At 41.1% G+C, this 24719-nt stretch overlaps 1 protein-coding gene across 1 annotated transcript; it reads left to right on the forward strand.

Annotated features, from left to right (window-relative positions):
- The first annotated feature begins 584 nt into the window (after positions 1–584).
- Positions 585–21821, forward strand: SAMD7 (sterile alpha motif domain containing 7). Its single transcript, XM_030328973.1, has 8 exons — positions 585–687; positions 3164–3290; positions 4551–4675; positions 8267–8345; positions 9467–10089; positions 11120–11241; positions 18164–18274; positions 21654–21821. The coding sequence occupies exons 1-8, from the start codon at positions 585–587 to the stop codon at positions 21819–21821; spliced, it is 1458 nt and encodes a 485-aa protein (XP_030184833.1).
- Positions 21822–24719: the final 2898 nt, after the last annotated feature.

Here is a 24719-nt window from a genome sequence, read left to right on the forward strand (position 1 = left end):
GGGTATTCAACATATGAATGGGAGGAGGCATAAAAATCCAGGGTATAGCACCAGGCAATTAGACTTTTAGAAGAAAATTTGGGCACCAATAGATATGATGGTGGTAAGTTAAAAGGCACTCGCTTACAAGTATAAGGATGAAAGGAAACTAGGGAAGCCAAGTGGAGCCCAAAACCGTAACACTGAGATGTGACAGATGTCACTGACTCATCCTTCTTGGGGACCTTCATGGCATACATAGAGATACTTCTCTAGACCTCGGAAATAAGCTTACATTTTAGGTGCAAACTTGGAGGATTGATTAAAAAATAATAAACTACTATATCAGATGTGTAACAAAATTTTATAGATCACATTCAATCTCCTTGGCATTACAAAAAGAAAATAAACTGCACCCAAGAACCATAGGATCCAGAACAGTTATGTTACCAAGAAGAGTTTTAAGCAGATTTAAATTAGATCAGACTTGTCTTTGATGCTCCATTTCTTCTTCTCTGTTAACCTGATAGCCTTGAGTTCCCTGCTTACTTCACTAAATGCATGACTAACAGTAAAAAAAAAATCCTGCTGTGTTGTTGCAGACAATGGACCCTACAGAACCTCGTAAATGTATTCCTCTGTCTGGTGAACCTGGTACTCCGGAAGAAAGGCATTTGTGCCAGATCTCTACTGGAATGACATTAGAAGGTAATCACCTTGCCTCAACAGCCCCAGACACTGTTGCTGCCCATGGGGCAGAGGGAGATATATGGGAGCTCCCCGTGGCCCCCTTCCAAGTTCATCTTCAACCATGGGGAAGTCCTTCGCCATCTCAAGCACCTGCCCCTCTCAGCTTCTTGGTCTGAAGGCTCCCTCCCACGCCACAGGAGTTCCTTGCATCTAGATCAGGCATAATCCAGGGGCTGTTTACCCGTCTCTTTGTCTTTCATTGGGACAAATCCTGAGGTGTGTTCCACAAGATGTCTTAGCAGCCTTGATCCCCAGTTGCCCAGAGTAGTAATCCACACATTAACTCTCCCTTTATCAGCTTTTCCCTTCCTGATTTCACTTCCCCACTCCCCCTTGTGAGCTCCTTGGGACCACTACCTGCATTCAAGTCCTTGTCTTAAGGCCTTCTTAGGGGGAATGCCAGAATAAGACAGCCTCATCTGTTTTTGGTGACTAACTTTTATGGCGTTTCCCTCAGGTGACGTGTGTGAGGAAGAGGGGTGGTCCAACATCTAGGCAATCCTTGCTCTGGAGGGATTCTGCACCTCTCCCTTTCTTCCTTCTTTTTCCTCCTCCTTCCTCCTGATTCGTCTCCAGCATCACATAAAATGCAAGATAAACATTATATTTTATAATTTTAAAGATTCTATCTCATTCGTGGGTAAGTTCAAACTTCTGCCAAAGACAGTCATTTTATGACACAAATGAAAGTTCAGTAACACCCAGTTGTGTCCCACATTGTTCTGTTGTGTAATGGACTAAGGGGAGGAAGGGGGCTGTGCACCAGGTTGCGCACGGAGGACCTGAGATTTCAAGGCACGACAGTGTTCTTGACTGAACTGCAAGCCCATGTCTGACATATACCCAACATTTGTTCTTTGTTGGCATTCTCACCGTGGCTGGCAGGTACCTGGCAAATATTTTTATTTTAATCCTGACTAGTCACTAGACTCTCTGAGGTCACTATCAGAGAGGAAACTATACTGACCTCACAGAAACCTAGTGAAAAGAAATCAACATAAAGAAATTTTTTAAATATATGAATGGCAAAAGCCAATGTTAGGTGAACTATGGACTATGATCACTAGGTTTCAGTCTTAAAAAGAAGCTAAAAAAGGGATTGTTTATTTAAATAGCATTATATTTTTAGTTTTTGATCTATATGAATATATTAACTGTTTTAACAATCAAATCAAATATACATACAAGGAAGGAAAAAATGAAGATCACTACTTTGAAAAGCAGAACATTTTCTTCCCAATTCCCTAATTTTTCAAGTTTATTTATTTATTTTGAGGAGAAAGTGTGCACAAGTAGAGGAGGGGTAGAGAGAGAGGAAGAGAGAGAGAATCCCAAGCAGGCTCTGCACTGTCAATGTGGAGCCTGATGTGGGGCTCGAACTCACCAAAAGCAAGATCATGACCTGAACTGACGTCAGACACTTAACCGACTGAGCCACCCAGAGGTCCCTCCTAGTTTCCTTTTTAAAAAAACACAGTTGTAGGTATCTGGGTGCCTGGGTGGTTCAGGCAGTTAAGCATCTGACTCTTGATTTTGGCTCAGGTAATGATCTCACAGTTTGGAGGATGAAGCCCCCACTTCAGGGATTCTTTCTGTCTCTCTCTCTCTCTCTCTCTCTCTCTCCGCCACTCCCCCACTAATGTGTGCATGCACGCACACTCTTTTTCTCTCTCTCAAAATAAATAAAATAAAATATTTTAAAAACCATACTTGTAGGTATCTTGAATTGTTTGAAGTGACAATGGAGGATGAAGGAAAAGAGACAATGACCTGCTTGACTAGTATTTGTTTAATATTTAAAATTACTCAAAGGACATGAATAATTAACAGGAAGATGTAAATCAAAATGTTATCCTTTTAACAACGGTCCCTATTTCTGGTCATTAGGTTCTTCAGATAAAGTTATGCATCCTGTGTTTATGTATATTTGGATACAACTTGCTCACTTGTTCTAATTAAACACAGTCCTAGTCTATATCTACTTTAACTAGATGTATTTTTAGCCACTATGATTTTCCCCTTTTCTATTTTAATCTTAACAATTAAAAAGGAAGATTTTTCTAAAGATTGAACATATGGGAAATAGACACATTCGTACCCCTGGAAATATAAAAATCAAAATAAGTTGTAAGAAAGGAGGTTGGTATTTCTGGAATCTTGCAAGGCTGGTTTAATTTTATTATTGCTTGTAATATGGTGTGGTATTTCCTGTGAACTCATCAACGAATTCCAAGGACAAGCTGAAAATCACTAAGTTCTGCAGTTGGGTCTGGGAGCTCACAGTGAAGGGGGTTTTGTGTAAGTGAAAGTTTGGTATAGCTGGTCTCCCCAGATGTTGGGGAAATACAAAAGGTGTTCATTGTGTTCAAGAGAAATTCAAACAGTTCACTAAAAGTGTAGTTGTTTGTTTACATATTTATCTGATTCTTTTTAGAACTCCATCAGTGGCGAGAGATATTGATGATAAATCCAACGATGGCCATGAATCCTTTATTGACGGCACCAGGGCAGCAGAGGATGCCACTGGTTCCTTCATCATTTGAACCTCCAACGGTGGATCGGTATTTATTTCCAATATACTATTCTGTTCGAAGGAGAAAATGGATGACCATTAACATTTCAAATGATGGTGACTCCAGTTTTGTTTTCTTGTCTAGTGTCACTTCCATGAACTGTGGTGCACAAATGCATATCAAGATGCTCTGCTGGCCACACGTTCAACACACTTCCCATCACTTCCCATCTGGGGCCTGATTGACACACTCCACACATAGCTAACAAGCATTTACTATGGGACAGGCATCATACAGGTATAAACATTGATGTAATCTGCAAGGACTGCCATAACAAAATACCACAGACTGCATGGATTCAGTGACAGAATTTTATTTCTCCTAGTTCTGGAGTCTGAAAAGCCATAGATCACGGTGTCGGCAGAGTTGATTTGTGATGAGGCCTCTGTCCTTGGCTTGCAGACAGTCGCCTTCTTGCTGTGCCCTCACCTGGCATTTTTCTCTGTTCATGCACTCCTGCTTCCTCTTCCTCTTCTTCTTCTAAGGGCACCTGTCCTATCGGATCAGGGCTCCGCTGTTATGGCCACATTTAACCTTACATACCCCATGAAAGGCCCTATCTACAAATATAGTCACAGTGGGAGTTTGGACTTTAACCTATGAATTTGGGAGGAACACAACTCACTCAATAACAGTTGAGTACCCTGGTTTTCTCATGATAGAACAATTTTTTTCTTTCAATAAAAGTGACATTATCAGTACTTAGGTTGTATACTCTAGCAGTTTCTTATTTTCCCCTCTTTAGAATATTTTGACATTCTGAGAGGAAAGTAATGTCCATTATCTATTGTTGTTGTGGAGTGTGAACAATAAATTTTGACTTCTCGAGACCACTGAAGTTTGGCAAAACAAACAAACTGCCCACCACATAGTCAAACACTGATCCCAGATGGCAAAACCCAAGGCAAAGTGTGTCCATTACATGAGGAAAGAATGTGGTCAGAATAGTATGTTGGTCATGGGAAATCAGAGAGCAGTATTAATCTGATTAGATTTTTTTCCAGACATTTCTAAAACTTTTTTTTTTTCTTGATGTTTCTGTTGTGTTGTCAGCTGGGTCGATCCTTCCTTAGTAGATGTTTCTCACCACAGTTCTACTGAAACCAAGAGGCTGCAGGATTTTTGCATCTTATTTTTGGAAGAGATGATAGAATCTCATCTGGCAATTAGAAAATCTCACTGCCTATGCAATGGAAAATTTGTACTGTTCCATCCTCATTTTATCTATTTTATATCTTTTTTTCCTAGAGATTTATTGTCTTCCACTGTAGCTCCTGCTGACCCAAGACAGTTTTGTGTTCCTTCCCAATTTGGATCCTCTGTTCTACCAAATGCAAATATGCCAAACGTGCTATCCAATCATGTCTACTCAGGTATGAGCAATAGACGGTCTGTGGCACCAATGTGACCTGGATGGCTGCATTAAGTTCTGCCATCGTGCCATCGCATTTACTGCTAAGTTTGGCAAAGCTGTGTGGCAGGTGTGCTTGTAAGTTCTGCACTTGCTACCTAGGTTTCAATCATGGTTCCACCACTATGTGACCATGTGTAAGTTGCTTAACGCCTCCAACCACCAATTTACTGAGGAATAACATGAAAAGTTGCAATATCTCTATCTGTCTTATCTTACACTTGAGGAACTAAAGGGGTCATGAGGAGATGAGATCTGAGAGTTAAGGGGGCTTGGGGCTGTTTATCTCTGGCCTGATAGGTCAAAGTGGAGGCTTGCCTTTTATCCTGAGTAGGAGGGGAAGCTTTTGAGGAGTTTGCACAAAGGAGCGACATGGTCTGACTTACATTTTACCAGGATAGCTCTGGCTCCTGTATTTGAGACAAACTTGATAGGATCAAAGCTTTGAAGATAAACTGATGGGAGTTAATGGGCTATCAGAAGAGCCAAAAGATTATGATGGGTTGGCTCTGGGTGGTGACAGTTGCATAGTAACATGTAGTTGGATTCTGTAATTATTTTGAAGGTAGAAATAACAGATTTTCTCACAGTTTAGATATGAGCTCTGTGAGAGAGAGGTCTTAAGGAGGATAGCAAAAATTTTGGTCTGAACAATAGGAGAAGTAGAGTTGCTATTCACTGTTGAGGAAGAGTGTGAGAGGAACAGAGTTCTTGGGGTGGGAGAGATGTTATGGGCTCTGTTTTGCTCCTGTTACGTTTGAGGTACCTAACAGATAATCAGTGGGAGATGTCAGGAAGGCAGCTAAAGTGAAGAGAGGACTTCTGGAGACAGCTTGGAGATATAATTTTGGAAGTCATCAGCATAGATGAGACTAAATGAGATCATCTTTAGAGTGAGTGTGGATAGAGGTTAAACGGATGATATCTAGGACATACCAACAAGATCCAAAAGATGAGAAGGATCAAACAAGGGAGAAACAGGAGAAAACAGTGTGATGGGAGGAGACCCAGGAGAGCCTGGTGGCCTTGAAGGCAAGGGATGAAGTTTTAAGGAGAGAGTGAGCATCTGGGTCAAGTATGCCTCTCATAGATGAAGTAGACGAAAACTAAGAATATATTATTAGATTTAGCTGAGTGGAGCTCATTGGTGATCTTGATAAGAGCAGTTTCAGTAGAGGGCTATCAATGAAAACATGACTGGTGGGGGCTCAAGAGAGATTAAGAAGAGAGAAATTCCTCATCATATAGAAGATCAAACTGATGTATCTTATCCCCCAAAACTGTATTCATGAGTTTCTGTTTGTCCCTGCTCTCCAATTCCAACAACTCTCAATAGATAAGAACAAGTAGGAGTGAAAAGCCTGGCACAAGAAAAAATATGATTGGTGCCAGGGCCAGTGAAGACACCAGTCTGCCTGGATCTGAGCATGTTGTGCGTGGATCCAGTGCAAGGGGATAGGGCGTAGAAGCCAGAGCCTGACTGAAACTGGACACACCCACTAGAGTGTTCCAAGGACCAAAAAGGTTGTCCCAAAGGCTAATCCTGGGTGAAAACCCCATCTGGCATCAAGAACCCAGTAAATCTATAGCCCATGGTTACAGGCAACACAGAAATAGACCAGTGAAATAGTTGCATTGCTGACTCAGAGCCCATCTTAGTGATAAAGAATCTGGAAGCTGCCAATGTTTGGATACAAGCAAGCAAATTCACCACCTGTCTCAGGGACAGAGGTCAGGTCTCCTGCCTCAAGGCTGATGTGTAGGAGAGTAAGCAACGGAAAACTAGGGCCTCAGTTCTATAGAAACTGAGCTACTAAGTTAGCAAAATAGAAACCAAGACACAAATCTATTTCAAAAAATTGGGTATCAGGAAGAAAGTAGGTTATTACAGCTGGACTAGCACTAAGTTTGATGTCATCTATTTAGGAAAGAGAAAGAAACTTGGAATAGGTTTGGGGATTCCAGATTTCAGAGGGTCCTAAAATCCAGGTAATTAAAATTGTGCCCTCTAAACTGGACTTCTCGTGAGAAATTTCTCAGCATTCTTTTGCAGTCAGTACCTCATGGGTTGATAGTTTCACCCATGCTGGCTCTCTAGAGAAGAATATTTTGACCCCCCACTGAATTATAAAAAATATAAAGCGTTAGCATTAGGAGGATTTTAGAGGTCACCTCATCCAATCTCTGAATTTTACAAATGACAAATAATCTCCCTTAAAAAAGATATAGCATTATTTATTTTAAGATGGGTTATTAATAGGAGTTAATGAGCTCTTCTAACTTAGTACAAAGCATGTGCAAGAAGAAATTCTCTCATGATACCGACCGCTGTGTTAGGGAGAACAGATTTTCACATGTAAAACTACATAAAACAAGTACAATTTGTATGTCTATTATTGTTGAAGTATTCTCTGTGGACCTGTGCTGGTCTATGAAGAGGTGGTGCAAATAAATGCATAAATAGATAAACTTTTGCAGCAATTTGACAGGGTAATTCTATGTCTATTAATCTGATCATTTTTTACATTACACTTGTATTTGTCCTTGTTTTCATTTCAATTTTATAAAAGTTTGTTTTATTGTATTTTTAAAAAAAAATTTATGTTTATTTCTGAGACAGAGCATGAGCGGGGGGGGGGGCAGAGAGAGAGGGAAACCCAGAATCTGAAGCAGGCTCCAGGCTCCCAGCTGTCGGCACAGAGCCCAGGGTGGGGCTGGAACTCACAAACCGTGAGATCATGACCTGAGCCGAAGTTGGTCGCTCAACCAACTGAGCCACCCAGGCTGTTTTATTATATTTTTAAAAATGTTTTGGCCCATGATAGGCGGAAATTTTAAAAGAAAAAAAAAAAATACTGCTTTACCATAGATGGGTTAAAAAGCATCGGTATAGACTTTAAGTGCATTAGGAGTACAGAGAAAGAAAAAAAAATCAATAGAGCATAAAGTTACCAGGCAAGAATAGAGCCTTGAATTCCATAATGCTGCTGTTATTTCAAAACACTTCAGAAGATTGACACAAAGAATGTAATTTCTACCAACTTCATTGAAGCATTTTGCAAAAAGTATCTTCCTCAGACACACCAAAAAGTCCACATAGAGAGCTTTATATCTTATCCATGAAATCATTGCATTTATTTCCAGGGGTTTTGGTGCACAAGAAGCACTTAGTTACTTTTTTTTTTTTTAAGGTCAACTGATTTCTCTTGCAGCAAAAGAAAAGAAAAGAAAAATGATCACTTTTTGCTTCAAAAGCTAGAAACAAAGAGATCCACAGTTCATTTCATTTTTTTTTTTCCTTTCCAAGTATGGCAGGAAAATGTCACCAATCATGAGACCCATACTTAAAGAAAAATAAAATTATCTAGTGTTTTATCATTCCATCACCAAAGTAACTCTAAGATGCTGAACAGCAATTATCTGATATTGTTTCCAACACTGTGCTCTACTGGTGGGTGGATGTTCTTTTAAATCATTGTATTTTATTTTTATTATCTTTAAATGGACATTGTTAATTTGTTTGTGGGGTGGGATGGTGGTTTTCTTTTTTAAGGTTGGGGCATTTTACCACCTGAATCCATAAAGGCAATGGCGAGAAGGAATGAAATGATTCAGAGGCAGCATACTGCCAGGTAACATAATGGTGTTGTTTTTATTTATTTTCTATTCACTTGTTCATTGGTTTTAGATGGATAGATAGATAGATAGATAGATAGATAATAGATAGATATAGAGATACTTTTTATATGCATTCATTATATTTGTATTTTGTGTTGTATAATATACAAACTCTAATTATATACATATTAGATAGATAGATAGATAGATACCCGATTACATACAAAAAGCACTTCAGGAATATTACAAAAAGAAATATATACAAACATATATTTAAGTTAGTTACAGATAAAAGTAAGATTAGAAATTACATAGTGAATCTATGTCTGTAGATCTTAAGAGTTTAATAATGTCTCATAATTAAAATGCCTAGTTGTGAGTCCCCTGAAATTCATATCTGCACTTCTGTTTTAAAAGACTTCAGTTCTGCCCAAATATAGGAGCTAAGCTTGCCAACCCCACTTCAGATTCTACAAGCAGAGAGCCCAGGCAGCCCCATGTCAGTGGCCCCAAAAGTGGACTTCAGCTGTAACAACTAGGAGAAAGAAAAGACAGCAATAATGACTAGGGCATGGCCCTGGGGTACAAGAAGGCCTCAGACTCAGTTTTCCATCACTGAACCCTAATGAGTCCAGGTGATAACCAATAATCAAAATAAATTAAGCAAAACCCCCAACAAATCCTCCCCCACAACTCCTGCCAATTGCATTGATTTGTAACAGTTGAGACTTGCATTGACTTCCTTGAGTCCCACTAAGATTATACTTTGGGGTTTAGAAAACTCTTTCCAGAACTTTGATTTCTTCGAGGATTAATTTCTGGCAAGAAACTACCCTGTGCTATGTTATTCCCATTCCTGCAAAATTTGCCAGATCTATTAGAGCTAATGCTTTAAAGACAGGCCTTGGACTTCCATTGTGAGATTCGGCCAAACCTTTCATCCTCAGATCTCATGCCAAACTCTCCTTCCCGGTGATTTTCAAGGGAATTCGTGTTTCCACCCAACAAACTTCTGATAAGTAGTGGGAAGACCTGGGAAAAGCAGAGGTTCCATCTCAAGGAATACAGAGAACCATTAAGATTATATTTCTAGCAGTTTTCTTGGGGTGTATCAAATATATTGTTTTGTTTTTAGGATGGAAATGGAAATGCATGCATTTTACCAGCAAAGGAGAATAGAAAAAGTGAATCCCAAGGGACTAGCAGGACCAGGGATACCATTCCTCTATACCTCCAGCATCCCTCCTGGCCCAGCCAACTACCATGGGAGGAGCATGCTCCCTGCCAGTGACCTGCATTTTCACAGAAGCACCCTGAGAAACCTTCAGGGAACCCCCACGCTAGTGGCAGCTGGTCCACATTTTCTAGAAAGCTGGGGTCAGAAATGTCGTCGTCTCAGGAGAGGTGCTGGGAATCAGAAAGTTCTAGACAGCGATATTGAGAGCTCTAAAAGTCAAGGAGAAGAAAAAATCTTAGGCCAGACTCATGTGATTCCCTACGAAGAGGATGAATTTGCAAAAGAACCAGAAACCGAAGCTCTCAACAATCAGAAGTCAAGGGAAACCAATGAAAAGCCAGCTCTTGGCAACACCTGTGGGGAGCTCGAGCCCACCCATAAAAAACCTTGGGGAGCTCATGGTGCTCCCCTAGAAGCAAAGGCCTGGGATGGTACAAAGGAGAAGACTTCAGAGCAAGGCTTTGCAGCCTGTGGTGAAAAGAATGGGGTTTGTCCCCCAATTCCTCGACCGTCTCTGCCAGGTGGGTGTCAGGGGCCAATGGCAGATTCTAATGAGCCACAGGTCACCACGTCCTTAAGTTATTACATAATGTACCATTCTCATCGTGTTTCCTTTTATTCTTCTTTTTCTTAATCCTATTTAGGACTACGTCTTCTTGAAGTCCCTTTATTATGTTTGTTCCAATAAGCCATATTAGTGAAACTTGTCTCTATTTATATATTGCTGTATAGAGAATTTCCAGCCAAAGCTAGGAAGGCAAGAATGAGCAAGGATGGGGAAACCTACCAGAATTTTAAATTAAATTTTTAATTTAATTTGCTATTAACTTCTTCAATACAAAATAGAGGGATTTCTTCCTTAAAAGTATGAATTCCATCTCCCCTGTATTTAAGTGCAGAAAACAATAGACAGTTAAACAAAAGCATTAACTTTCAGTGCCCATTCCTGTTACGATAACTTATTACCTAAAAACATTAACATACTACCCTCCCAAACAAACACTGAATAGTTTCTAGAACTTCTTTTGGTAAAAACATTTTAAAACACAGGTATTTGGGGGAGGTGGTTGTAATCTAGTCACCAAACCAATTGTGTTGGTGACTTACCCTTACAAAGCGTTAATTTGCCATTTCGATGAATATGTGGCTACATTCTCATGTCACCTAGAGAGCATGATAATTCATAGAACATCATAGAACATGACAGTGTTCATCTGGAGAATGAAATCCACAGGGCATGTCTATTAGAACCTGAGAGAAAATGAAGCAGTATGGAACGTCTTTGTTTATTTACGATAATGCTGTCGTTAAAGATCCTTTAGAAGAAGGAAAGAAAGGAGATTGCTAAATTTTTTAGAAAATATCTCTCAGTATTGTTTAAGGAGCTTGCACATAGATATGAAGGGACCCTCTGTGGTATATATATAAAGGGACCCTCTGTGGTAATAGAATATAAGGAAATTAATGTAACTATACATAAAACCGTGCTCTTAGTTTCCCCTTTTCCTGGAAATTGTATACCACAAAATAATTTCCTTTCCACTTTTAAAGGAGCGCACCCACTGGTTACAATTGGGGAAAATCTGTCTTTGGATGAAGATATTCAGAAATGGACCGTGAATGATGTGCACAACTTCATTAGGGGCCTTCCAGGTTGTTCAGATTATGCTCAGGTGACTGAACATTTAAGTACTTTCATAAAAATAAGACATTTTGAAATATGTTTCCTTCAACACGGGTTCTGCCAAACTTGCATTTTTCTCTCAGAGAAGTTTGCTTCTCTGAGTTTGCTTCTAATCTACCCCTTGTATGTCATCGACTGACCGGGGACAGGAGCCTCTGATTGCTGAATCTTGGGTCATGTCCCCACAGCCCATCTGCAGGGGAGGCTGGGAAAGCCAATGTCTGGCATTAGTTTCTGTTCCATCAAGATTCCTGGGAGATAGGAATTTACCCAAAATTAGGAGATTCGGAGGCTAAACATCCAAAAATATTGAGAAATGATGAGTACTTTCCCTATTCTTCCATATAGCAAACATTGGGGGGCACATACTTCTGCACCAGAAGTTTTAGGCTACTCATAATAGGTAATAGAAATATATTCTTTATTCTAAAAAGAATAACAAGCCTATAGATCTGAAAAATAAGAAATTAACTACTTTAAAATTCTCTATTTATGCCAGGGCAATATGCAAAAGTGAATACACATGTATAATTCAGTCTGGTAGATAAAATACTATTTTTTTGAATCATAATGAACCATCAGGACAGTTGGAAAGAAGACTAGCTCTCCTCATATGGGAAAACTGGTGACAAAAATAATGGGTTGGCCGTTTTTTGAAGTTTATGTCAATGCTACATTTTCATATATAAAGTTTATTTTTTCAAGTGATTTAATAACACAATTTTAAGCTGCAATTTGCTTACTAAATCTGGTGTCATTATCTTTGGTTTATATATCAAAGAAAAAAAGGCAAGGAAAGGACATTATAATTTAACATAATTAACTGATGTTAGAAATGACTTTTTTCAGATCTTGGTTTTATGATCATTTTTTTTCTTCAATTTAATGCCATTAATTCTTCTACTTTTTCTTTTTTTTGTGTGTTCTGTTTATGGGACTTATGGAAAATTAGATAGAGTAGTAGTTAAGAGCATGGCTTATGAAACTAGAAAGTACAAGTTCAAACCCTGGCTTTTCCGTTATCTGGACATGTGACCTAGGACAAGCCGCCTGTCTTCTTAGTGCTGTTTTTCATCTGTAAAATGGGGATAATTATATAATTTATCCTCAAAGGATTGTGGTAAGCAGTAAAGAGGGCCTGGCACCTTATAAGTTCTTGACGAGCGTTAATTTCACCATGCTATCAGAGGCTCCTCAAAATAACGGGTTCCTTATCAGGCAAGTTGTATTCTTTCAGTTATCCACTTTGTCTTTTTGCATACTTTGTAAAAAAAATTTGTCCTATTTTCTCCCATTCAATGAGTCTAACCTTATTATTTTCTTATTAGTCATTGACCATGGGGCAATCCCTTTTTAAATTTATCTATTCCACTTATCAAGTGCCGCACCAACTGCCAGTACAGCAAAGTTACCAAATTTTGATAACAGTCCGAAATAAGCAACAGTTGAAATCAGCAGTAAGCAATGAACATGTGATTGCTGGCTTCTGGTGGGCCGAATCTGTTTGGCCCCTCATTATTCTTCATCAGCCAGTGATCCACAGGCATGGAAGTGCCGCTTATGAGACCCGCTCTTGTAATAAATGATGCTACATGCATTTCATACTTTATCATCCCAAATGTCTTCTTGTGGGTACGTAGAAGTCACATAAGCACGAATACCCCACACTTTGCTGACTCACTATCTCTCACCAACAGGATGTCAGCGCTCCTTTCCCCACCCCAAGAAATGGAACGGTTATTTCTAGGTGTTTCTCAAATGTGGTTAGGGTCAAGTTCTGCTCTTGTTTCTTCATGAGTCTATTCCCTCTCAGCTGGTGACTGCTGGTGAAATCAACAGCAAGAAGAACACTGCCCTGCTGGGCGTGCCCCTGCCGTGTTAGGGACAGTATTCTGTACAGAAATGGACAGAGTCCCCTTGGATGCAATTGAGTGCAACAAGCTCAGAAGCAGCACAGCTCGGGCACAGCTGTCACTGGAACCCTTGTCTAGTATGTCACAGCCTGGGATTAGTCAGGGTCACACCCACCATGTCTCCCACACCCACCCTGCCGTCTTCTTTCTCATCTCTGCCTTAGGTGGCCACTCAGCAACCTCCTACCAACTGCCTCCTGTAGGTATAAAAAGAAAGCCAGAAAAAAATAACCACAACTAAACCTCAAAGCTCCTATGCAAATGAATTCTTTTAAATAGATAGAGAGAGAGAGGGTTGGTAGCTCAATTGTTCAGGGACATCCAGGAGAGCCTGTGACACATCTTGTTTGTTCTAAGTAAATGTCTCATTCAAGGAACTCAGCAGATAAAATATTCTCTCCCTAAAAGAACTGAAATTACTAAAATTATGTGTACATTTATATGGTGCTCCTGGCTTAAACTGCTGTCTTGACAATGAAGTAGGAGGGACATGTGAGTGACACTGGCATATTCTGCAACTTTGCCTCAGGCCCAGGTTCATCCGTCAGGGCTGAGGCTTGGGTCCTCATGCAAGTCAGTCCCAGCTGCCAACCTGTCTCTGTTTGAAAAGGTATCCTGGGGCAGCTGGGTGGCTCAGTTGGTTGAGCATCTGATTTCAGCTCAGGTCATGATCTCACAGTTCGTGAGTTCGAGCCCAGCATCAGGCTCTATGCTTACAGCTCAGAGCCTACAGCCTGCTTCAGATTCTGTGTCTTCCTCTTTCTCTGCCCCTCACCCACTCACACTCTGTCTCTCTCTCTCAAAAATAAGTAAACATTAAGAAAATTAAAAAAGAAAAGAAAATAAAATGTATCCCTTCATTGCTCAATGGAATCCCTACAAAGGAAAGAGAAATGGGCCAAACCTTCCCACCATTAATACATTTAACTGTTTTCACCAGTACCCCTTTCTCTGAATGACAGCAGGATTACATAGCGAAAATCCTGGATCAGAATGAGAAACCTTTTATTTTCTAAGTTCTCTACTTGGCAAGCTCAGCTTCTTGGCAACTCACTTAACCTTTTCTACACTGGTTGTCTCATTATTATAATAATGCCTACTTTTTGCTGAACATGGACTATATGCGAGGCACTGTATCAGGCACGTAGTTTAGATTATCTTTTAAATTTAATGTATACCAATTCCATGAAGAAGATATTAACTCTATGTTGCAGCTGAGTAAAACTGAGCATCACAGTGGCTAAGAGAGTGAGTGCTTGAAAAATGTGTATGAGACTACAAATCTAGCTCTTTCCACCACAATTACTTTACGCTGAAGATATTGGGCCATATGGTTTATAGTCAAGGGTACCTGGGCCCCTAGGTATCGTCAAAGGTGGTAAAAGGAATCCTTAATTTATTTCTAATACTTCAAAAAACGTTAAGAGAAATCATACGTTTCCCTAAGATAAGGTTACAAGCCTAACCAAAGTGTCGACTTTTTCACTTTAGCCTAAGATAAGTTAGTTCATGTTAGGCATTCTATAATTTTCTTTTTTTTTTTTTAATTTTTTTTTCAACATTTATTTATTTTTGGGACAGAGAGAGACAGAGCATGAATGGGGGAGGGGCAGAGAGAGAGGGAGACACAGAATCGGAAACAGGCTCCAGGCTCTGAGCCATCAGCCCAGAGCCCGACGCGGGGCTCGAACTCACGGACAGTGAGATCGTGACCTGAGCCGAAGTCGGACTCTTAACCGACTGAGCCACCCAGGCGCCCCTGCCCCATAATTTTCTTAATTAAAGTAGGAAACAAAATAATTACTTAGCAAACACAGTTTATAAATAACTAAAATCTATTAGAACAAGAATTTCCTAGTACAGAAGCTTCCCCGAAAGACTTGACTTTTCAGTCAGTCCTGAGGCATGCCCTCCAATATAGTGGACACAAGGCAAATATGGTTCCCCTTGCCACTGAGCTTAAAGTCCAGAAGAGGGACACTAGTAAGGAGTTCCACATCAACGTGGAGATGCTACAAGAGAGCAGGTACGGAGCATGGTGGGCACACACGGGAGGGCCTTGTGGCTTCCTGAAGGGAGAGGCATCTGTAAGTGAGATTACTAGCTGAGGGGGGAGGTGAGGTGGAAGAGAGGCAAAGGAGAAATTTCCAAGTGAAGACCAGGAACCAGAAAGAATTTAGCACAGTTGGGATTTCGAGATAGCTTCCAGTGGCAGAGAAGGCCAGGACCAAGTGAGAGAGGGGACAACGGCAAGATAAGAGGCTGGATGAGGGGAGGGGGTTGGGTCACAAAGAGCTGTGGAGACCCAGGGAGGGACTGTGGCTTTATCCTGGAGGCAGTGGAGGTTTTAAGCATGAGTGGCATACTTAGCTTTATATTTCAGAAAGGTCACTCAGGTTGCTCTTATGAAAATAGGTTGAGGGCAGCAAGACTATTGGGGAAGCTCTAGATCCAGGGTAGCACCAGTGGGGCGGGTAGACAAGAACACTATGGAAAAGGCAGAACTGGCGTGATTCAGCTTGTGAGTTTAAGGCATACATTAGGGAGCCTTCGGCAGAAAGAGATATTCACTGAAGCCAAGAGAGAGACTGAGACGAATCAGGAAGACCAAAGAGCACCGGAGGCAGAAGCCTAAGGAACCCTAACCCATAAACATGGATAAAGAAATGATAGCCACACAAGTGACTGAGAAAGAAAGGCAGAGAGTACCCAGGAGGGAACGCCTTGCAAAGGCCAGGAAAGAGCTTTTTTCTTTTCTTTCTTTTTTTTTTTAATGAAAAAGTAGTCAACAATGTCAAATACAGCCAGGAACACCAGGAATATCCATGCACTTGGTAACTGTAGAGTCACCAGAGACCCAGAGACAAGCAGGTTTAGTGGACTAGTGAGGGTAGAAGTCAGAGTCCTTGAGACTGAGGAATGACTGGGCAGTCATTGAGGCAGGGAAGATCAAAACTCTTGAGAAACTGGCCTGTGAAGGGGATGAGAGGTATGGGGCTGTATCTAGAGACAGAGTGAGGAAGCGTTTGTGTAGGTGCCTTATTATTGTTTGCTTAATGATGGAGACTTGGGTAAATGCCAATGGGAAGGAGCCAGCTCAAGAGGGGAGACTAACACTGAGAGAGGGGGTTATCTACTGAGTGAAGCCTGAGGTAGGAGGGGTGAGTACACATGAAGAGATTGTCTTCAAACACTGAGAGACCCTCTTCCACCATATCAGGACCAAGGGAGAAAATATAAGTTTTTAGGTTGCTGGGCAGAATTAGAGGAAGTTCTTGTCTATTGGTTTCTTTCCTTTCCTTTTCTTTCCTTCCCTTCCCTTCTCTCTTTTCCTTTTCTTTTCTTTTCTTTTCTTTTCTTTTCTTTTCTTTTCTTTTCTTTTTTCTTTTTTTTCTTTCTTTTCTTTTCTTTTCTTTTCTTTTCTTTCAATTAGGAAGTTATACAATCTGCTGAAAATGAGGGAGGATTCTGTAAGATCTTAAGTTTGAAGAGCGTGAAGAAAGCTTGAAAATAGAAAAAAGAGAAAACTTATCAGTAAATAGAGGATTGCCGGGCAGATCGAAGCTGGAGATCATGAAATTACTGCACTACCAAATCTGCCCAGATTTTTGATTCATCTCTTTATCTGCCTGGAATCTTTGTCCACCAGTGGCCTTCCTAGTTTCCAGAAGAAAAGAAGGCACGGTGGCATCCACTACACAGGCAGAACAGATAGGGCCCTGGAAAGGCCGAGCGCCACAGCATTTGCCTGCATTTCCCTCTCCTCCCCTTGCCATGCACGCAGGGCAGTGGACCGAGACACTGCACCTGTCAGCGTGAGAGGTAAAATTTGTCTGCCATGGTTTCCACCCACCACACTTTACTCAGCCTATTTGTCCATTCATTGGTTTGCCCAGCAACATTTATTGCACATCTACCATATCCCAGCCACAGCATTATAGGGGCACTGGTAAACAAGTCATGGGCCTGCCCTCAAGTCATAACTATTCCAGGTTGGAACTGAGTTCCAGAGACAGAATTACAATGTACTCCAAGAGTCATTAAAGAGCACAGGCGTGCTACTGGATCACAGAAGAGAGAGTAACTGAAAATAAGAAACTTTATGACATTTTGTGTCATCCTCAAGCAGTCTTAATGGTTCCTTCAAAACTAAAATACCTATATATGAACAAGAAATTGGGGGGTGCCTCAGTCGGTTAAGTGGCCGACTCTTTTTATTTGAAAGAGAGAGAGAATGTGTGTGTAAGTGGGGAAGGGGCAGAGAGAGGGAGAGAGAGAGAGAATTCCAAGCAGGCTCTGCACTGTCAGCACAGAGCCAGATGAGTGGCTCAAACCCACGAGCCGTGAGATCACGACCTGAGCTGAAATCAAGAGTCGGATGCTTAACCGACTGAGCCACCCCGGCGCCCCAAGTGACTGACTCTTGATCTTGGCTCAGGTCATGACCTCACATAGTGAGTTCGAGCTCCGAGAAGGGCTGCACACTATCAGTGCAGATCATGATTGGGATTCAATCTATCTGTCCCTCCCCCTCTTGCATTTTCTCTCTGTCTCTCTAAATAAATAAATAAATAAATAAATAAGGAAAGAAAGAAAGAAAGAAAGAAAGAAAGAAAGAAAGAAAGAAAGAATTGGGGGGGGGCACCTAGCTGGCTCAGTGGGGAGAGCATGCAAGTCTTGATCTCAAAGTCATGAGTTTGAGCCCCACATTGGGTATAGAGATTACTTTAAAAAAAATTGTTTATTTTTATTTATTTACTTATTTTATTTAAGAGAGACAAAAGGGGGGTGGGGAGAGGAGCAAAGGTAGAGAGAGAACCTTAAGCAGTTTCCACGCTCAGCATGGAGCCTGACACGGGGCTCCATCCCACCACTGTGAGATCATGACCTGAACTGAAATCAAAAATCGAATGCTCCGCTGACTGAACCACCCAGCTGGCCCACACAGGAATTTTTTCCAAAGACATGCAAAGTTAACACCTTTTGTTTTTGATAAAGGTATTTAAAGATCATGCCATTGATGGAGAAACCTTGCCATTACTCACCGAGGAGCATCTTCGCAGCACTCTGGGATTAAAGCTAGGGCCGGCGCTCAAGATTCAGTCACAGGTATGGTGAGTTCTCATAACCAAATATGTATTAATGATATGAGGCTTAAGAGAAATATGTTACTTTTCTCCTGTTGTAATATGCACAATACCCACTTAACCTCTTTATTAAGCTTTGCCCCTCTGTGGGTGGGGACCTGACAGAAATGGAGAAACCTGAAAGCTTTGGGTGGGGTAGTGGTACTCATTCCTAGCTATGGTTGGGAAGGCACAAAGCAGTGGTGTGCTGGTGAATGTTTAACAACTAGTTCCCTTTAAAAAACAAAATGAACGCTGACTTGTAGCATCTGTTAATTTCTGTAATGTAAATATGCCTACGATGGCTGACAAACTCCTAATGTCATGTCCCCGAATTCAGAATCGGGGAGAGAGGCGCAGCAGTGCCCCATTTTAGAGTATGTTCACCATATGGATACACATAACTGACCTCAGGAGCAGAATAATAATAATTAATAGTAAAATCGTTAGGTAAAAACAATTAAGGAGTGATGAGTCTTGAGTATTGATGACTCGAGTTTTCAATATAATGTGTTTAATTGTAAATTTAAATAATTTAATTTTTAACAATGCCACATTTAGCAACTGCGTTGCAAACTTCCAGAAAATGTAACGATTGGCTCTTGAGACTGGACCGAGCCAACTCCAGTTCATGACTTCTCACCATCTCCACTGCTTCCTTCAGGACTAAAGCACCAGTATCTTTCATTAGATTACTGCTTTAGCCTTCTGTTTGCCCTGCTCTGCCTTTGCCCTCCCAGCGCCTATGCACAAAACAGTTCAGGATGATCCTTCTAATACATAGGACAGACCATGTCACCCTTTGGCTCAAAAGTCTGCAATAGCTCCCCATTTCCTCCAGAGTAACCGCCCAAAGTTTATGTCATTTGTGCTCCTCTCCACCCACCACTATCCTTACCTTCCTGACCTCATCTTCTACTTACCTCCCCTCTGCTCCACACCCCCCAGTTACTGCTTTTGACCACTTGCCTCTGGATGCTTCTTAAATTTCTCGGCAAGCTCCACCTAAGGGCCATTCCCTCTGCCTTGAATGCTCTTCCCCTGATATCCTCATGCTTTGTTCCCTCACCTCCTTCATCTTTGCTCTGCTATATCTTCTTAATGAAGCTTGCTCTGATCGCCCTATTTACAATTGTACCCAGCTCAGGATCCATGCACACTACTGCTGTTCCTTTTCTTCTCTTCTTTTCTTCCCCAACAGCACCTATCATCTTCAATCATACAATGCAATGCATTTATTATATTCATGTTTATGGTTGATTCCCCCCCCCCAAACCCACTAGAATGTAAGCTCCATGAGAGCATAGGTCTTTGTCTGTTTTGTTGACTAATGTATCTTTAGAGTATACAAGACTCATAATAGGTCAAAAGTTATTTGTTGAAAGAGTGAGTTTCCGGGGCGCCTGGGTGGCGCAGTCGGTTGAGCGTCCGACTTCAGCCAGGTCATGATCTCGTGGTCCGTGAGTTCGAGCCCCACGTCAGGCTCTGGGCTGATGGCTCAGAGCCTGGAGCCTGTTTCGGATTCTGTGTCTCCCTCTCTCTCTGCCCCTCCCCCGTTCATGCTCTGTCTCTCTCTGTCCCAAAAATAAATAAACGTTGAAAAAAAAAATTAAAAAAAAAAAAAAAAAAGAGTGAGTTTCCTAAAAGTGAAACCAAGAATCATCAACTGATTCTTCCCAGAATTTATACAGAACTGAACCACTTTACAATACATATTTACTCAAAGAACAATGAGACTTCAAAATGTCCTTCGAAAACCATTTTTCTCTGCCAAAAAAGTTTAGGGTAAAGAAGTTCTTTATTTCTAGTGTAAATACCTTAATGTTTCCATTGGTATTTTTTTTTCCAACTTCTTATTTTGGAATGATTTTAGGTATAGAAAAGTTGCAAAGATAATAGAGCTCACCCAGCTTTTCTTAAGGCTAACATCTTACATAATGTGGCACATTTGTCAAAACTAAGAAATTAACATTGGTACAATACGGTATTCACTTTTAAATAATTTATTTTTCTTTTAATTTTTTTTTTTTTGTTTATTTATTTTTGAGAGACAGAGAGAGAGCACGAGCAGAGGAGGGGCAGACAGAGAGGGAGACAGAGAACCTGATGCAGGTTCCAGGCTCCAAGCCTGGACAGCATCCAGAGCCCGACACAGGACTCAAACTCACGGACCGCGAGATCATGACCTGAGCCGAAGTCAGATGCTTAACTGACTGAGCCACCCAGGCGCCCCAACAATTTATTTTTCTTTAGTGAGGATACTATCCCTCTTGGCATTCTAATGACACTGCATGGTTTTTTTTCTCAAATCTGATTTACTTTGGCTTTAATTTATCACTCTGGCACTTATTTTTTTCTGCCTTAACAACGTGGCCAGCTCTAAGCCTTTCTTTTTTCTTTTTGACTATAGTTGGCATACAGTGTTACATTCTCCAAGCCAGTCTTCATCTTGTCCTCACTTGCCATCGCTATTAGCCCCAAATCATTTTCACAAGGCTGTAGTCATTTCCTGTGTTCACACCTAATGTGTATAAGTAACTCCATGGAGCCCAAGTGAGCTCTAAAGTCCAGGCTCCATCTGCCTGCACAACAGGACAGAGCTCCCCAGAAGCTGTGGGGGAAGATCTCAATCTCCAAAATGGGAAGCAGGGGCAAAATTCCATTATAGTAAGCCCTGCTGAGAAGAAGAAAACCCACCCGGATGACCAGAAACTTAGAAGGTGGACCTGAACAGGGCATACAAGGCATACAGGACATTACTGGAATCTGAGAACCCAGTATTATTAGAATGGAAGAAGCTGGGTTTGAGCTATGACAATGTGAACGACGTAGAAATCCCCTGGGTCCCATGGAGGGTGAGGTTTGTGCAAGAGTCCAGTGGTTAATGCTGGGGCACCGAGGCCCAAAGCGGCAATGTTTATGTCTCAACACTAGGGCAACTTGAAGCCACCTGTGTGCTGAATTTCCCTAAAGAATTGCAGCCTCAGCTTAGAGAAGTGCCAGTTGGGCATTGGTAAAGGTGGAGTGGGGTGTCTGTGGGATCTGTTGAGGGACCCTTAGGAAAGGGTGAGGTGGAGTAAACTCAGAGTGAAATGATTGTGTCACAGATGAACCACGGCAGACCCAGAGCCAGGAATTCCAAAGTTACTACCACGGTGATAACCAGTTTTACACTAATAAACACTGGATGTTTCTGAGAGAAAGAAAAAGCCCCCACATCCTAGAACGGTGTCCCTCACAACTATCTAGATGCCCCATGCCTGAAATTACCTATCCTTCCTGCCATCTGTGCCTAAGCAGAGGATGCTGGGTTATTGAAAGAATCTACAGACTTAATTGTTATAATCATTTTGTCTCCAAAGGTATCTCAGCAAGTGGAAAGTATGTTGTATAAGAAAAGTCTTTTACTTCCTACCCATACAAAACAACCATTTGATCAACAAGCAGATACATCCCCTCTTTTGGATTTTCATTCCTGGGGTGATACATTGGATGTTCCTTGTTCCCAGGATATAACAATTCCTAAATGAAGCGAACAAGATAGCGTGAGAAATTAAAACCCTCAAGGAGCAAGAACAGTCTTTATCAGTTTTCCAAAGAGTCCGGGACATTCTGAAGGGCGTGTGAGGGTTTCCCAAGATGAGATGGAAGCTGGGAAGAAGAGAAAGCCAGCCCTCCTGGAGCCCTTAAGGAGGCCTTGCCCGAGAGCCTTCCTAATGTGACTTCAGCCCAAAGTGGCTGCAGGTGTATCCTTGGAAGCAAATGCTGAATGAAGGAGAGCATTTGCAAACACCAAAAAAGCTACAGTTGGGTGATTCCGTGAGGAAATCTCCGAAGAAGCCAAAAGAACCAATACTGAAAAAAAAAAAAAAAAGAGTTCCTTATCTCCCTTCATTCATTTCCCATCCCCCAACCCAGAAAGAGACCAAGGCAATCCCGTGGAGTTGAAAGATGTAGAGGAAAAAGTGGCAAAGTACAAAAATGAGAAAGAGAAGCTGACCACAAGGCCTCCACTTTTTCTCACTTCAGGCTTCCAGGCTGAAGAAGGACCAAGCCAGGGAAGAACAGAAGGTTTAACCTTTCAGTTCAGAGAGACTGTTATTCAGCATTTTCTTTCTGACATGAAATTGTCATGACTCAAAATAAGTCCTAATTATCTGAGACGGAGATGAAAAGTAACAGTACCCACCTCAGATTTCCCACAAGGGGTGGGGATAGAGTTATCTCTGCAAAGCAGGTTTGAATTGGCTGGAGGGAGGGGAGAAGATGAAGGTGACTTCCTGCTTGTCCCCGTGGAGTCCCTCTCAACTTTACACTTAACAGAAAGCCTCTGAAAAGATACACAAGAAACGGCTAGGAGTTTGCTTAAGGAAGGGACTGGCAACAGGGGCATGAGGGAAACTTAGCACATACCCTCCTGTACATTTTAAATGTCCAACGATGAGAATGCATTTTCTATTTTTAAAATTTACATTTAAAATGAAGAAACTGTAGCAGACAGCCTCGAAGGTAGCCCCCAATGATCCCTGCTTCCCGGTCCCTGTGCCCTCGTGTAACGCCCTCCCCTCTTAGGTGGGATGGACTTACTGACTCTTTTCTAGTGAACATAGTATGAAAATCATGATGGATGTCACATCTTTGGTTCTTCTGTCTGGGATGCTCTTTCTCTCTCTTTGGAATCCCTGCTCTTGAGGGAGCCAGCTTCTATGAGTCCAGGCAGCCCTGTGGAGAGCCTGAGTGATGGAACGTGGAAACAAATCTTCTGAGGCTTGTCAAAAGCCACATTAAGGAACTTGAACGTGGCTTCTCCTCAATGAAGTATCGAGATAACTACACATGCAGCTTCTGCCTACAGCTTGATGGAGGGCCTGAACCAGGGGTCTCCATTGAGTCGCTCCTGGATTCCTGACCCACAGAAACTGCAAAATAATAAATGTGTTGTTTTCAGCCACAAAGTTTTGGAATAATTTATTTCACAGCAATAGATAACTTAAACAAACAAATAAAGTGCATTGTACAACATGTATAGGCTGGTACCCACATTCACTTTTTGGTTTAAAGGTGGGTTTTTGAAGTTATTTCCCTACAATCCAGGCTAACATCATCAAGCTTTGCTCTCTTTCACTTTTAATCTGAAAGCAGCAAGGGGTTTTTGCCAACATAAAATTATATTGTACTTTCAAATATCCTTGTGGATTTGCTAACTTACTTTCTATGGAGAGAGAAAGAGAGACAGAGAGAGACTGAGGAGGGAGAGAAGGAGAAAAAGAGGAATAATCTGGGAAAATTTCAAAATTTTACGAAGTTTTGTCACATGTCCTTTCAACTGTTACAATTCTCAGCATAGAGAAGTTTCACAAGATACCAAATGTGAGTTAACAGATGTTACGGTGGGGGATAAAAAGGAAAGTTTAATTAATATTTTTAGTGGGAAAAGGATCACGTGGTTCAATCCGTATGACAGTTTTAAATTTCTTATCCCTGCTAAATGAGTCAATCGAGTTGGGAACTGATTCACTTGAACACATGTGTCTCAAAGTCGCACTAAGGAAAGTGTTCTGACATGCCTTCCTGGCATATACTATCACCAAAAAAAGCACTGTGCTTAATCTTAGATCCATGCATAAAAAAGCAGAGGATGTAGGTGAAGGAGGGTCCTCAGCGCCCTGCACTCTTCCGGTGGAAGGGGGGGAGGCAGGGAAGGAGGCTGGAGTTGGTTGTGCACACTAAGGTTACTTTCATTTCCAGATGAAAAACTCCGGGGTACTTTTTAACAACAAACCCGCTTTAGAGACAGAAATGGTATTGGGGAATGAACATTTCACCCACATTATCATATAGAAATAGTGTTTACCTTTTCGGCAAATACTACTTTAGTCTTGAGCATACTCTGTACCCTTTGTGAGAATAGAAGAAAGGACAGCGACAAAAAGAAGTCTCTCCTATGTTTGAAAACCAATCACAATGAAACTGTGTTGGCTAATTAGGATCTTCAACTTACGAAATACTCTGTGTAGACAGACTGAATAAACATCCACACAATGGAGCGCTATGCAACTGTTTCTATAATGGAAGTATTTATTACAGCTCTTAGAAAGCAAAAATAGAATTTGCATATCATCATTTTGCACCCCTAAAAAATAAAGATCTAGCTGATGACCACGAATGGCTGGTACCCTTACGAATAGAAAAACTACCAGACAATACATGCCTCCTTACGGAAGTCCATAACAAAATCCAAACTGTGGGAAACTGCACGGTAGAAACTGTTTTAGTAACTATATAGTAGAAATGACCTGATTTTCTTCAACAAACAAATTGCAAAGAAAAACAAAGAGAAGAAAAAGGAAAATCAATAGATTAAAAGATACTAAAGATTCAAATCACATAGATGTAAACATTCTGGAAACAGGTAGTTATGATGGTTG

This window comes from Lynx canadensis, chromosome C2 (genome assembly GCF_007474595.2).
Source record: "Lynx canadensis isolate LIC74 chromosome C2, mLynCan4.pri.v2, whole genome shotgun sequence".
In the NCBI taxonomy this organism is placed as follows: Eukaryota; Metazoa; Chordata; class Mammalia; order Carnivora; family Felidae; genus Lynx; species Lynx canadensis.